General features: G+C 32.0%; 1 protein-coding gene across 1 annotated transcript in view; it reads left to right on the top strand.

Annotated features, from left to right (window-relative positions):
* Positions 1 to 17,141, top strand: part of LOC124363558 (sentrin-specific protease 8-like) — a 61,435-nt gene extending 44,294 nt beyond the window's left edge. Inside the window, exon 2 of the mRNA XM_046818811.1 lies at positions 17,074 to 17,141. Within this exon, the coding sequence (XP_046674767.1) occupies positions 17,074 to 17,141 (68 nt within the window). The remainder of the gene's footprint in view (positions 1 to 17,073) is intronic.
* Positions 17,142 to 17,485: the final 344 nt, after the last annotated feature.

Raw genomic sequence — 17,485 nt, 5'->3', positions numbered from 1 at the left:
TAAAAAGTACTCAAAATTCTAATTTTATATAAACATGTTTAATGCATAATTTATTATCAGGATACGTAACATTTAAAGCCTTTTGAGAGAAGCTAAGAGCTCTTATACTTAATTTTCTGTAACCATACATATTCTTTAACTATATACATGTGAATTTATAGGAGCAGAACTCTATAAAATTTCGGTCTGTAATGGGTTTATGATTAAGTAAATAATTTTCAGAAAATCAAGGGGTGTGAGATGTGGTATCAATTTTATTCCACCTCAAATCAAAACTCGTCGCCTTTTTATTGAGGAAAGGAAAGAACGAGAGCCCATTATTAGATTTCGGCCGACGTTTGAAGAACATCCACCTTTGTTTAGGGTCTAGTCAACCGGATAATGGGCTTTTATTGGCTAAGATTGGATAAAGTATCGACTTTGGTGCGGATTTGCGACGGGATATAACATTAATGTACAGAAATTCAGAGAATCTAAATAAAGAACCGAGAAACTGTATGAAAAGGTAAGGAATATTTAATTTCAGGTAAGGAATACTAGACGATGGTATTACATATTAAAGTTAATAGATTTTGAAATCTAATATGGAATTAAAGTTACGCCGAATGCATAATTTATGTATTATGCCGAATAGGTTTAGGCAAGAATCGATCTGTTCTAGATGGGAGGAGTATTTCTTCTTTAGGCAAGTTTATAGGCCGAGCGTTTGCAAAGATTATCACTCGAGGAGCTGGATAAATGTCAATTCTGTCTGTCAGTCAGCACGATATCTCTCTAATAAACTTACATATAGTCCTTTATACTACGATTAGTTTTCATCGAGTCCTCTTATGGAGTCATCCATATTAGTCCATGTGATTTGGCTGACCGTTAACAAATGTTATACATTAATCTAATTATCAACCGATTATGAGATTTGGCTGAGCATCATTGAAGTCTGTTATTAAAAATTTTGGTACAATTTTTTACGGGGAGATGTAAAAGTTTCTTATCTGTCAAGAATGAAATGAAATATAGACTTTTTAACATGTTACCTCAGCGAAGCCTCTTACGCAACGCGCTGTGTGACATACTTCTCTCTTGTTTATTGAGAATTATACTCTAGGTCAGTGACACACTATCCTTACTGCAAAGGGCGAGGAAGTTCATTCTTTATAATAGTGAGTTCCATGAATACGTCCCAATTCGCCATGGATAACATATTGGAGGAGCTAGAAGTGTCTCATGGATTTTGAGAGTACCCTATGAGCCTCTAAGAGCATAGATAAACGGTGAGTGAAATGACTGGTAAGATGTAGTGGTCTATTATAACTGGTTGAGTTTGGAGTTGCCTCGTTGTGGATGCTGTTAGATTGCTCGATATGTTGGTTTAATATTCAGATCCAGCAAGTCAATCTTTTTTTTTCTGATAATTGGGAGTTTTAGGCAGTCATAGAACCGGAGTCGTAGTTCAATGTAAGGTCCTTACCATCCATTCATGTCAGGTATTTGCCCGGAAGGGTTCACGCCTGGATAGTTTACACATTCCAGTTGAACCCACACTGGACACAGTAAAAACCGATGTTTCACTTCGATTCTTATGGATTTCTAGGAGCGACTCATCTTGAACATAAATGTCGAGATTGTGGAGTGCAAGGGTAGTTTAATAGGTCTAGTCTACTGCGGGAAATGGCGAGGTTTCCAAACAGTCAAAGGGTCTTGCTAACCGAGACATAAGGGTGTGTCACTCTCTGCCTGTTTTGACTGGAGAGGCTGGTTCAGAGCTGGCTTCTTCTTCTTCCTGACTAAAATGAATGTCCCCTTACAAAAACCTTACAAATCCAGAATATTCTGTCATTCTTGAAGCAGCGCAAAGGTCTGTTTAGAACTAGGTACAATTATTAAGCTTCCTCACCAAGGAAAAAAAGTGTTTTATATCTTTTTGTGGTTGGTAAAGTTAAGAAGACCCATACTGCTCATTGATCGAGGCAGAAAGTGCACTTATTCCTGCACTAGACGAATAGCATTGTATCCATGAGCATTTCAAGGTCGCAAGAAGAAGGTGTGTGGAGACATCCACTTTTATTGTGGTCATTACGCAGTATTTCCTGTTTCTTCGTTTGAAGTCATAGGCGATAGGTGATTTGAAAGGATAGAAATATTTTTTTCCAACGATAAAAAATGTTTTATAACATTTTGAAAACTCATTTATGTAACATAAATTTATGGCAAGTGTTCAAAATATTACTATAAATCTTTTCTTTACTTCACATAGATTTTCACTGTCCATCTTATGAAAATGGTATGATTCAAGGAGGGTAAGACCCCGTACCTGTTTAAATCATTTTTGTAGCTAACAAAATATATCTTCAAATATTTGTGTGAACCAAATTTCACCGTGTGGAACGTTAAACTAGTCGTCTACTCACAGTTTCATCCGTGCTTCATCTGATGCTTAGGAGGCTCCTAATCTTGTATAGATTATCACGGTCTTCATATACGTCACTGTATCGGTTTCTTGGTCTACATTAGCCGAGGAAAATATTACTTGGGGTCTAAATGCAGTTACTCATGCCAATGTATAGTTACATTTACAAACTAATTATGGGGTAATTGATGTGCTAGAGCATGTCCCAGCTTAAGCTGTTAGACTTACGGAGAGTCGATTAAAACTGTATGTTTCAACTATAACTGTATATAGTAACTTTGAGATCCCGTATTCACTTAGTTCATGTTCGACCTGAATTCCGCTCAAATGTTTTTGATGGAGGAATGAATGAATGGTTTAATCAAGAAACTGATTTAAAATAAACTAATTTTATTATTTTAATAAATTTACTTTTTCTAAAACGCGTATAAATCTGACAGCATTTATCTCAAAAACGTTATAGTCCCCCTTAAGGGCACACCAAAACACTATTTTAGATACTTCACAACAGTTAACTTTTATTTATTAATGGTAACAGTGATGGCTTTACCTTTATACACATTATTAAATGCGTTAATACATTCAAAAATAGAATTTTTCCTCCTCAATATACTTACATAGGTAAATACTTTTAAAGTCTAGATATATTCTTTCCCAATTGTCTTTCTCATTTTTTATAAATATATTTACTGAGCTTAAAAGTTTAAACATGATAGATGTTCGCCGTCCGCCAATTCTTTATTTGCCCTCAGCTCCGGATACAACTCAGACGGGAAAACCTTCACTCAACTGGAAAATTAATTCTTCATCGATCCTCACAATATGACTGCCAGAGAGCTGGTTCAGTTGCCTATCTAAAATTGACGTGTTTCGCAAGCTATTGAATTAGTTTCAACGGAGTAAATTATTTGCTGTAGTGTGATTAGAAATTACACGCAATAGGAATCGAGAACAATTTACATTACACAAGCATACAGCCTGCTTGTATTTAAATTGATAGAGAAATTTCACCTAACAGAGAAATTATTCTTTGGTTTTGCTGGTTTTGCTGTTATAAAAAATGCTAAAAATATGAGTTGATGTTTTTCTCAGATCATATTTTAGCTTGTGACTCTAAATACCAACAGTCAGATATATAGATGATAAACAACCACACGCAGATCAACTATTTGGCTTTGTCGCGATCCTCTCTGTCATTATCCAGTTGTCTCAAGTGGTGTAATTATTACTTATGTGTTTGACGGTAGGTTTTAAGTGTACGAAAGTATGAAAAATATGACCTGAGTCAAATGTTTATTTCATTTTTGTAAATCTACCAATGCCCTCGTCCAAAAATTTCTCTCTTGATATAAAAAATAACTATGCTATATGCTTAACCAATGCAAATTTGGACTTAGCTCGTCAACATCTTTGAATGTTTTCGAAATTCGGAAAGATACTAATTTTTTTTTCTTTAACATCAGAGTGTTTCACTTTGAAATGTACTTGTTAGGTTCGAAAAAGGACGGAATACGAGTCTTCTAAATCAAATTCCTCAGGATTAAATTATTTTCTTCTATATAATTGCAGCATTACACATCAGCTACGGAGGAGGTCATGAGGTTTTTTTGCAGAATATGGTCGCATTAATATTCTCTGAATTATGAATCTAATGCTAGGGAAATACGTTCAAACTACGTTTAGTACTAATTAGGTTTGCCTGCTACGGAAACTGTAGCGAGCCAAGTAAATGGTCCGTACTCAAGCGTTACGAATGACTCGTCATTTAATTTCCCCAGACGGCAGCTCGCTGACAAGATACCTGTCTCCCTTCTGCTCCCTACACTTTGTCAGACGGCGAGTAAAGAGCGTATCTCACACATCAAAAGGAATACATAACGTAGAATTAGATTTGCTGAAATTTGTTACTTAAGTAGTGCCCATAACTTTCAGCATCATAATGTACCTTGTTATAACTATTACTTTACAGTGCAGGAAATCTGTGGATGTATTTGAAATCTCTAGAGTATTAAAAACAACTCATTTCTTGTTTTTACCCAAAAGCTCCACCAATTGTTTGAAAGGGAACTGAAAATGTTTCGTAGGCCTAAATTTATGCCAATAATCTCCATAAGGTCCATGCCATAAAACAAGTCACAAGGGCCCATAAAATTCATGTTGAAAATTTGGACGAAGGCATACCTTTAAATACATTTTCAATTGTGCTTGGTTACTATCTTTTATATACGACAATTTGTGGTTGAAACTGTGCTAACTTAAGAAATCTTAGTTATGCTCAAATGTTGGTGGTTAAAAATATCAACTAGGGTCCTATAGCTGATACTAGTACTAAATAACTATTCTGTTTGTTCAATATTTTCGCGAATACATACATATTTTCGTTTATAACAATGAAATATTAAGGCGGATAATAACAATTCTGTTTTTATTTGAAAAAAGGTTCCCCGAATTGTTTTATGTTAAAATTTCTTTCATGAAAAGTTCATACACATATTGTACAAGTTGCATGCAAATTGCAGACAAAGTTATGCAATCAAGTCGTGCAGATAAAATGTGGTGAATGTTTTTGACCCTGATCCTTAAGCTATTAGAGCGTCGTAGCTTGAAGAGCCGTTAAAACATTGTTTTGGGTCAACATTTATTAAATACTCGTACCATGCCAATGCAATTGTTTGATTATAAAAAGTCGTCCAGAAATGTTGTGAAGAATTGATGAGTACCTTCCAACTTGACTAGAAAGCCACTCAAAAACTATGCTATGATAATATCTGTTCTGCACTTACCATATGTGCTTAGACACCTGATTAATTAATTAATTTATAAAATCGTTCTTGCCAACTTTCTTTGGATCCGTTAATACGTGATGAATAGATTAGTACCGAGTTGATAGCACAAACACAGTATAGACGTATGTTATAAAAGTATCAAACTATAGAAGCTATGAGTTATGCAACTCTCACAAGAACTCTATTGTTAATGAATAGACTATTATTAATATTTGATCTTAAATTTGGATTTTTTTCCGTTAACAGTTAACAATATTAGTTACCAGGAACAGAGTACTTTACAGAAATTGAGACACAATTATAACACAAAATTGTCGGTAGTTTTTAATTATCTACTTGTATCGCTAATCTTATATACTTGATAAAAAGGAAAAAAAACGTCATGTTAATATGATGTAACTAATTTAGATTCGTTAATGTGAAAAAGTCAATGTCTTAACACTCGATAAATTACGGTAATTATAGGTTATATAATTAGTAATAATGAACATACAGAACCTCATTGAAATCGTTACTCGTCCGTCTCCGGTTTATTCGTTGTTTGGGGTTTTTTTATTACTATTATGTGGTCTATCAACATAACCTTAAGGTGAAATCAAATTTAATTTTTGGACGTATCTACTGTATAACATTCATATAGTTACAGCAAGTTTTAAAAATATGTAAAATATCATAACGTATAATAATAACAGCCACAATTAGTTGTGTCTCAATCCATCTGATGTTTGTTAACCTCACTATACCGGTGTACTGTTATTATAGTTGCAATCAAAGAGGCAGTGTTGTCGAAGTGGTGTGACAATAAAACAGAATAGAATTGGACCTCAAAAGGGGAAAACCATGTATGTAGAGTGTGAATTACTATAGAAAAATTTAAGTGCAAATATTTTGGCGTAACTCAGAAAACATTTTGTTGATTTCTTTCTACGGGTGAGTTAAGAAAAAGGAAATCCCATTGGAGAGTGGGTTGGTATTTTCACAGAACAGCTGAAAGCAATACTTTTGTCACAGGAAAGTAATGGTTTGTGTGGACTGTTGTTAAGAAACTCAATAAAATCTCCCACTACTGAGTCTAGCGAGTGTGATGTCGCTTCCAACAATTTGTCATCAGTTCCTTATTTTATAACTGAGCAGTCTAACACCACAAACCTTGTAACCCTATCTTGAGATCAGTCCTAATTGGCTGAGCTTTAGCGAAGCCTATCACTCTCGGACCAGGAAAAAATTCATTTCTGTCTGTCTGTCCGCACGTTATCTTGAAAAAAATTACCTTTAGACGAAATTGTATAAAAGGCTGCATTTGAGTTCCTCATTGATGTCACTTCATGTAATTCGACTGTGCGGTAGCGAATATTTATACATTTGTATTACGGTTAACCAAGATTGCAACGAGAAAATAGCAGAATGAAAAAATGAAACTCAATAGACACACATTGGATTCACACATTTGACACATTAACACATTTAACCTAACTATATAACCTCATACATTATTTTATACTGAATTGGTGTAAAAGTTTATGAAAGACTAATATTAGAAAAACTTAAAGCAAATAATGTGAATTTATAGTGTATATGTCGAGAAAAACTTCCATGTTTAGACTTTGAATGTTGCATTTCTACAAAAATGAGTTCTATGATGCGTCAGTTTTGTCTCAACTTCTTCTATTGTATGACTTTATCGTTAACGTTTGACGTTAAACGTTATATTGAATTATTTTTACTTTTATGCTTCTTGGAAGCTATTGAAATCAATATTACTGTTAAATTTTAATTAGCATTTATAAGTCCTGTAAAACCCACACATATTAACTGAGCTTTATATAATAATAATTTTACTTATTGGTAAACTAATCCATATACAGTAGTTCATTCTTATAAGAACATCTTGTTTTTGATAACGCCAGATGTAGATACATTATGTAAAAAATAACATTTCAATTTGAAAAGAAGTTAAATATTCCGGTGCAAATTTTGCTTACACAATTATCCATGAAATATTTCTGCCTCGCTGTGAAAAGGCAGAATTGGCCTTTAGTGAACAGGTTCATGTTTAAAACCTGAGCGAAATATAATTCGGTCCAAAATTTTCGATAATCCAAACCTTCTAACTGAAAACGGGTCTCCACGGTGAAGCATAAATATTTCAAGAACTTTGTAGTGTAAACAATGTTTCAACGAGATCTGACCTGGAAAATGTTATTTATTGAACTGTGCATTTAACTGTTTATGTTTGAGATTAATATCTTAAGAGTATTGAACGATGCAATTCATAATTAATTCAAGATGGGAGTTATACAAGCAAATGACAGTTTGAGATCGTTAATAAGGAAAATTAAATTCAAGGAATGGGCCCCAGTGTCAAAGCCGTCTGGTTACATCTACCCTTCATATCGCGTGATTGAATAGATATTAACAGAAATCTACATGGAAATATATCAGTTCTGGTTAGAATTGGGTTTTTGAAGGAAGAAAATTCTAGATCAGCTTTCAGGTGTGGAGAGGCTTTAGCTTTATATTTTATAATGAACAAAAGATTTAGAAACAATAATAAGTTTGTCATAACATTTGGTTACGAGGATTAAAATCATTATTATTCTTGAGTTTCAAAACTCCTAAGGCATTTGGTTACTTATACACACTTATTAAACCCAATAAATATGTTTCAGTGAACTCGTCAAAGTCATAATTAATAACAGAACCTGTTGTACGTGACAAAAACTGAACTATATTCCTACCACCACCACCTGGATTTCTAGAAAATACCAAACATACAGTTAAAGATTTACTAAAAAAGATATAAGAGAAATTGAATAGGATTGAAATGAAGTGTCAAAAACTCGTTTAAATAGCTCAAAAAATAAAATGTAAAAATATTGAAGCTCACATACCATTGCTTAAAAATAAGCATCATCTTAATAAACGTGGACTATGAACATAATATAAGAAACATATGAAGAAAACCATGATATTTAGTGAAAAACAGTACCGTGTTATAATAATAAGGAAAGTTTCGGTCTATGGTACGAAATAGAAAAGTAAAATTTCTAAAATGCATAAGTTTTATACATATTGAAGAAAAATTGCCTTTTTACGAAATAAAATTACATTTAACCCTTTTACCAACAACCCACCGGTTCTATTCTGTATCTCTACCACATTACTAGTCACGCTGCAGCTTCTTTAGATATAACAGAAATGTTGTCGTCTTAGCAAATGATCTTTGTTGATGTTGATTTAGTAGCGCCAGTAGTCTGCGTCAATCCATTTCTCCTTCAAACAGCTATTCTCAATGGTGGATGTTCGTTTTCTTAAATATCCGTATATCCCAACTATATACTCTCTTATTCTTGTATTCACATTTTAAATTATTATTATTAGCTCTTAGTCATATCTATCACTCTCTTGTCTTACTAGTCTTTAATAACACTCACTCTTACATCTTGGAGTAGATAATAAGCTAATTCTTTCATTTGCATAACAGCTGTGAGAATTTTTAACACACTTTTAGCCGCTACTACGTAACTTATGTCTATATCATCCTAATCCTCAACTAGCAATCAGTAAATATTTCGTTAATTAAGGTGCTGGCCAACTGTTAATCAACGGATCATTCATCAATTTGCACCATCCACTGTTTTTTCTTATTTTACCACTCAAACGAATTTTTGACAATACGCTTTATATGCCATTGTAAACTTGATGAACTTTAGAATAAATTGACGTATTAATTTCTTTCTTTATGCAAACTGACAGTGAAAGATGCCAAAAAGTGATGATCATAGTAACGAACAAACGTAAGATACGTCGCTATTTTTGAAAACAGTTAGTATTATAGTTAAGGCTGCAATATCTTATCCAGCTAAACTAATTAAAGGATTTTTTCAGGTAAATACACGTATCAACAAAATTTCATATTGTTATTCCTTTTAGTTTGTTTGCCAATTTAATCGCAAGTGAATGTTTATATAATTATCTATCTCTGCATAAAACTGATTTTGCCACGTTGGGTTTGAATTTTGAATTGAGTTTGAGTTGCAATTTGAAGTTTGAAGTTGAAGTTTTAATATAGCAATTTACATAATAGTGTTATTGTAATATCTGTGATTTCATAAATCGTGTACGATGGAATTGTGATATATAGGAAAGTATGATGTAAATGTAAAGTACAGCTTCAGACAGAGGACAATGGAATTGCCAATAAATATCAACTGGTGCACAGTAACAAGGCCGGAAGATAAACTGTTATTTGTCTGGCACTCGAACATGTCGAGACTTTATGTTCGATTTACAATTGAGTTTCTTTCCTGTTATATTAGTCAACGTACTCTTCTAGTTTAGTTTTATCAGTCTATTGTGACCTCAATAGCAGAATTTAAATTTAGGAACTTTACTCAACTTTTGTAACAATGTAATAAGAATACGTTCTATTATGTTGTTGTTATTGCTTGAACACGAAACATTTCCAAGACTGCAGCTCATGAAAAACAAAAGTACCCTTAAGTATATCCATATCTCAAGTTTCTAACTGACTTAATAAATGATGAGTATTATTGCCGTGAGGTTATTGTTTTATGCAATTACTCAAAGAGCTGAGAGCTAATTTACAATGTATAGTGATTCAACCTAATTTTTTGTGAAATCAATACAGATATTGAGGAAGAAATATATTGTCAGGCAAATTAGTATAGGTAGTAGTCGAAATGGGAGGTTTTAAAATCGGTTATATATTGTATAATAATAATATTTACTCAGATTCTACATTTCTCAGTTCACAACTACAACTCATAAGTGATAGACATATGAGCAAATAAAAAAAGTTAAAAGACTTTAATTTGCTACTTCCAGCCATAGCTTCAGTCTTTATACGATTGCCTGACTCTAACTCAATTTTATTTTCAAGGTGGTTAGTTTTAAGTTTTTCAAGTTAAGAAAAGTATGACAGTAAATTAAAACAGATTTGATATTTTTAACCCTTTTAAATACTCTCACAATTTAAACCCAAAAATACTATCAGGGCTGACGATCAATCTCTTTCTTGAGAGAGGAGAACTTTCTTTACCAAGTTTATATAAACTGGCTATAAATTGGTGCAAGTTAAACAAAAAATATACTTCAGAAAGTGGTATTGTACAATCGTGAAATATAATTTGAGAGAAACGGTACAGTATGGTGTACAAGGGTGGTACAGCTGGGTGCAATTGGTGTATAATTTCAAAAGAATTTTGTATTACGATTGTTCAAATAATCCTTCAAACTTCACTTGTCCAAAAAGTAATAAAAATATTTTCTCTACCCTGCATATAAAACTAACAATTTAAAGATACAACTTATATTCCAACTTATTTTTAACTTAAGATTGAACATGTCTTTGGTTATTAAAAGAAACATTGCACCTTTAAGCACATATATCTTAAAGGCGAATATAAAGTGGTTCACACTTTTGTACCATCACTTCAATATTAAAAAAATATATTTTTGGCTGAGCGTTAGCGAAACCTATCACTTGATGCGCTGGATAATCATTATTTTGGTTTGTTCGACTGTCTGAATTTGGTCACAATATCTCGAGAACGAACTAGCCCATTGACTTGAAACTTTTTGTATTGAAACTCCATTTTGATATAAGTGACATCTACATGGTGCATGTTACTCTATGGGGTTTGACTGGGTGTTAGCGAACATTTTTATCTTAGTCTTATGAGTAACCATGAAGGTATTTAGTAATTCGAAGTAGAAATAAATTTTTAAAAGAACTAAGCACAATAAAATAACATATAAGGATGAGTCTTATACTAATTTAATCAATTATATACTTCAGTCAACCTCAGTAAAGTTCGTTATACGATACATGGTGTAGCGTACGGTACTCCCACCTAAATGCTATATATTCACCAACTGTTTGTTTAAAAAATGCAGAACATTACAACTGACGAGGATTTGCAATACTGTGCAAAGATTTATAATCAAATTTGTATAATATATCTTTAACATTCCGTGCCATTCTGTAGTCTAATTACGGCTAAACGGATTGCTCTTAAATTTGCAAGAGTTAAGGTATTGAGGTATAGCAAAAGTAGTATTAAGTTTTGTGAAGCAAAATGTTCCTTGCACGTGCGCAAAGTTGAATGCGGTTTGCTATTTAAAAATCTAGACGTATCCACATTAATAAAATACTTAGACTTACAAGGTTGTGAAACTTCTAGATCTGGAATCTAGGACTGTTTAACTTTGTTATGGAATGAAATTATAGAAAACATATTTCAGTGTGCTTTGAAAGAAACGAGTCCATTCACATAACAGCTGATCATTTTAAGCCATAATAGAATTTACTGTGGGAGGGCACGAAGAATGTGAAGAATGAAGATGGGTAAATAGTAGTAATACTCGTTAAATTTTCCCGGTTTAGGTTACCTTTATTCCACCATGCAAGTTATAATATTTAGGAAATGTTGCTTAGCACTTATTTATTTTGAACACTTTTATAAATAATGATAAACCTAATTATATCTGAAATCCGAACTTGAAAATGTGAAATATGTGATGTGTAAGTGTACAAAATTTAAACTTTGTCTAAATAATATTGTTTTTTCGTACTGTATAATAATATCATTTATTCTCACTACTAATCAAATAATATAATTTTTTCGTAATAATATAATAATTTTTTGAATATTATTAAAAGTGAGAATCAGAATATTTTCTAGAAATATTTGATTATCCAATAACTACCAATATTTTGATGGTAAATTATTATTATTGGTAAGTGGTATTGTTCCTTGCAGTATATTGGTACTTAGCAAATACGTAAACATCTTTAACCCGTTTCAGCACTAATACGATTATAAAAATAAATATAGGAATATTTATTATTTCCCTTAATCCTGAGTTTTTGTTTTAAATATACTTTTAGTACTCAGAATGCAAAATTTTGAATTATAAATTTATAAATGAATACTCCTTTGTACACATATTTTTTGACAATAGAAAATAGTTAATTAATAATACCAATCTGAGATGTAGGCCTAGATTAGCAGCCTACTTGCATAAACCATTGTAAAAACATAATCGTATTACAATAACTACAATATTGTACACTGTCATTTCAAGTTATTCCATCGATTACTGTTTAATCATTAATAGTGGATAGTATAAAACAGAAGTATTGCAATTTTACCAACCTCAGTATTGTAAAATTTAGGTGGAACAAGGCTTAATCGTATGGCGGACTGAATAATTATCCATACATAATATTTTATTATCTATTGATTTTTCCAGAAATACCTACATTATAAAGATTTCGAATGTTATAATTAAATGTGATCCTGTTACAGAGCAATAAATAGCACAAAAAACTAAATGTTTCTCACCGAAGATATATGGCACAATAGATGATGACGTAGACAATGAGTTGTTGGTGTAGCAAATAGCGCGTGTACCGAGACGCCTTGACCCAGCTTGACCTCTGACCCACGATGATAGCAGAAACCTTTTTCTCAATACTAGTTAATTTCTTGCCATAAACTGTACATTCATTATTTGAAGGTACATATAATTACTAGCTACATGAATTTATATAGACGTGTAGAACATTAGATTTAAATAGCTTTTATTTTCATGGTTATAATATCACTACTCTAAATATCTTACAAATAGCATTAACACAGTAGTAATACTAATTGAAGTTATATGTAATATCGTGCTTAAAGTAAATTAAAGTTAACTTACTTTTAATTTTTAATATAAAAAGAGTTATTTTACGCTTTTCGATAAACTCGAATTCAGATTATCTAGTTCATAAGCTGGTATAATGTTTTATCATAACGGATCATTGGTGAATTTAATGGTGGGAAGTCACAGAGTTCGTGCACGCACACTCCTCTAGTTTTTCCAAATATATATATTTTCATTGTTTTCGTTTTATTGAAAAGAATAGCGAAGTCTACATATGCGATTTCATGATTTATTATGGAACATGATTTCTAATTAGAGTCAACGTAACGGAACTGTAGGTTGTGTCACCATAGTCGCATATTCATCAGGTACTCTCGGGTGCTTCCGGTAACTCGGCAGTGATAAACTCCTAGAATTTCTGCATGAAGCCAGTGATTCATCAGTTACATACTCACATGATATCACAATATTCATCAAGAAAGCGTCGGATAGCTGTGATTTCGTTAGTTATTGCGAATCTTGGCTACTCTCCCAGTAAGATCAGCTCCGCAGAGCGAAGCTTCTCCACTCTATGACGCTTAAATAAGTTTCGTCCAACATGAGAGACGAAAGACTAACAGGGTTGGGACTATTGGGATACTACAGAGATTTGTACAGGACAGCATAAAATGTAAATAAGTTATAATTATTGAAGTTAGATCCAGGAGGCATCACAAGTTCGTTGGCTTGAGCAGCTATGAATGATAAACTTAACTGTGATAACTAAACTTAACAGTAGTTGCCACATATATGAAGGTTGCGTAAATGGTACTATGGTATCCTAAAACTCCCTTTATTTCATTCCTCACCTTTGACAAAACACTTTTATTGTGTTTCATTATAGGAAGTAATTTTTACTTTATTACATATAGTTGTTATAAAGAAACCTTTTTATAAGTCTGGATAATATTTTAGAAGTATATTTTAGAAGTTTGCTATAATATAATAATTAAATTGGTAGGACTAAAGTAGTTTATATGCTTTAATTGTTGAGAATTACAGAAGAAATTGATTATATGTTTCAAAAGCAACATACATAGTTGTCATTGAACGGAACTAAACTGAATTGTTTTGATAAAAAAATGCATCTATGTTTTATCCGCAATTAAGGGCTGGAATAGGTAAAAGCTTATACATGGGTTTTATTTGTTGGCTAAGCTTTAGAAAACCCTATCAGTCGAAGACCATTTCTTTTTGACTAACTGTATGCATCTCTATCCATCTGACTGCTTGTGCGATATGTCAATAATAAATTGACCAACAGACTAAATATTTTGCACTAACCTTTGTTTCTAAAGAGGCAAAATTGTGTTTGGTTATGACGCATCACTTTACGGCATGGGATTTGGCTAAACATAATCGAATATTTTTAATAAATTTGTAAAAAAAAACAAGTACAATCATACAAGATTTAAATGTGTGATATTATTTGTGAAAAATCATTTTTAATTTTTATTGGTTAAGCAGGAAAAGATTTGTATACACTAAGCACTTAAATATTTGAACAGTTTAAATGTTATACAAAAATCTAAGAAGAGGTTGCGATAACGTAGTTATTAATTATATCACTAAAATATTCCATGGTTCTGTGATAAAAATAATGGCCTAACCGTATGATGGTTAAAATTGTTGTTATGAGGTAAAGATCAAGGTCGTTTTACTACAGCATGGTCTTAATATTTGATACAATAATTTTGAAAATATGCAAATGTTTAAATGTTATCTGTTATTATTATTAATCATCGATCTTGATTTACATATTTGTCAAGAACAGTATAATTGCGTTATAATCAATATTAGTAAAATCATATTGTATATTATAAAGGTGTATTGATAAAGTTAAAAAATAATTAATAATGAAAAACCGATTATTGATTTTGTTTATATAATATTCTTTTAAGGTATTAAAATTATTTCCTACAACAACAAATTATACATTCTGAATAAAACATAAAAATTTTCATGTAGTTCAGAAACTAAATTAAAAAATGTGTTATTTATTTTTAGCTCATTACCAACGTTCGTTTGTCAATTGTTTGTTTGCGAAGGGTTTCTTGATTGTGGGAGTACGTAGGATTTCAGGCCCTAATGATATTTGACATGACATTTTGACCTTTAATTAAAGTTACCTACATCTCAGTTCTGAGTAGTGATTATATACTACACAACAAGGCAGTCTCTGTTCCAGAATTATCCTTAGTGTAGCATTCACTGAAAGGGACTCTATCAATAACACTCAGTTAAGATATTAGTTGTCTATAAACTAAAATAATATCTCAATACTGTAAAGTAGGGTCAAATGTGAATAATTTTGTATCATACTTATTCAAGAACTCTACAATGAAAACACGAATGGGCAATTTGTCTACATGGCGTAATTTTGAAATACTCCCTATACCTAGCTCTACATTTATATAACACAAGGTTTAGAAATAAATGTTTACACAAATTGAAATTAGAATAATAGTAATAGAAATTAGGTTAGCAGTTTCTGTGATATGCCTTATTATTCTTACAGACTAAATAATTTAACCTGTTGCCCACAATCTTGACACGTCAATACGTCAAAGAATATTTGTTTTAAATAGCCAACTAACTAAATGGTTGTTTGATTTTTCTGTTGCATAAATCTTTATAATAGAAATCAGTGATAAAAATGTAATTACCAAAAACATTTTTCTGATGCTGGTATGAGATATTTAAAGAAACCATATATAGTTATTAAAATAAAACAAGAAAACAGAACAAAATATTCGGTTTGACCAAAAATAAAATAAAATAAATAAAAATACCCTATCACGTCTAACAAACAACAATGACCTATATATTCAAAAGGGTTTGGTATTAATATCCTGGGTCAGGGGTCAAGCTGGGTCAAGACAGCTCAGTACACGTGCAATTTGCTAGGCCGACAACTCTTTTTCTACGAAATCATCTATCGTGTTATTCATTCTCGGTGGTACACATTTAGTTTACTTGTGGAAGAGTTTCGCCTTACCGAGGGGAAACTAAAATATATAAAAAAAAAAAATTCTATATTGAAAAATGTATTAAAATATTGTTGGAAATATCAACTTATTTACCCTTATATTATTCGGTATTGTTGTTAACCTGACACTTTTGCGACTGAAATTCCGAAGACCCATAAAATAATAACAAGATTGCAATAAATTCTACACAAGATTTTGTATACAAATACTACCTAAAATCTCCTTTTGGGACTAACAGTTACGTTGAGGGGCATTTTTACCCATTTCAAAATCTACTCCTTTATCGCAAAAATGGGAAATTGGGCTACTCAATACTTTGAAGAGAATATAATCCGTTGAATGATATCTCAATTAAAAGGAAGAAAAAAATACAGTTGTAATATGACATGCCAATGAGATGAAGAAGTGGAAAAAATACAGTCAGCACGTCAAATGGCAAGGAATGTAAGAATGGTCGTAAAATTTATCATGCAAAAAAACAATATATAAATTTAATTGTTACAAGTTGACATGTTTACATACGTATTCAAAATTTTTAAAAAATAACATTGCGTTAATTAATGACATAATTGTATTTGATATGAATTGTAATTTGATATAAATCACTTTACTGGTATGTGTTTCGTTATACGTACACAATACAACATATATAAAAGTGCCTTAAATAAAAACTAATTGATGAATTTTCCGGAAACAAAAATATATGCAGACAACATAAAACTGGCAAACGCCTCCATTCGCTTAGACGATTATGACTTATATTTGATCCATAATTATGATACCTAATTATTACGTTCTTCGATACGATTACCTGTATTACCATAATATATAAAGAAATACAAATTCCATTCTAGATTAACAAGTTTTGATAATACAACAATGGAAACGCAGAAGATCGGCTAGAGGAGTGGGAAATAGAATAACCTAACCCGGGGCTGCACGGAACAGCGCTAAGTGGCAAACTGTGTTACCTCCGAGCGCCACTTGTTGCCTGCCCTCTCTCCCGCTGTTTGTACGCTTTTAAGTGACAGCCCGTTCGGAGTAACAGTTTAGAGAAAATAAAACACTTGTTTCGCAATATAGCGCAGGTTAAATTCCATTATAAAGCAAGCATCAATGTTTTGGCCAAATAAACGTTGTTGTGCTCTACAATCTAAATGATGATGGTGTTTTGTAGCGTTCTCTGACATTCCATCGGACTTTGAGAGAGCCACCGTTATCTGCAGAGAGAATACCATACAATAAAAATTTTGAAATATTATTCTGAAATATGCCATATACTTCTTTTAAATATATGTATAATATATAAGTATATCTATGAGATTCTCGCATGATTCATGATATCTTGAAGTTTTGCAGATAGAGTGGTATAGGGAGTTTGATTGCACTATCTCCGCCTCTGTAATAAAGGCATTTTCTCATTTCAAGTTTGATGTACCTATTTGAATAAATGCACAAACCCTAAAAACATCGAATGTTTCTAAAGCAGTTTAATATACGTGGGGTTTAATGGTGAAAGTCCCTCACTTGAATGTCCCCTAAGTTCACGACTCCTTTGCTTGACTTCGTATCACATTTTATTTTTCTAC

The sequence above is a fragment of the Homalodisca vitripennis genome, chromosome 5 (genome assembly GCF_021130785.1).
Source record: "Homalodisca vitripennis isolate AUS2020 chromosome 5, UT_GWSS_2.1, whole genome shotgun sequence".
Classification (NCBI taxonomy): Eukaryota; Metazoa; Arthropoda; class Insecta; order Hemiptera; family Cicadellidae; genus Homalodisca; species Homalodisca vitripennis.
Note: the sequence above shows the minus strand (reverse complement) of the source record. Positions and strands in the feature narration are given on the sequence as shown.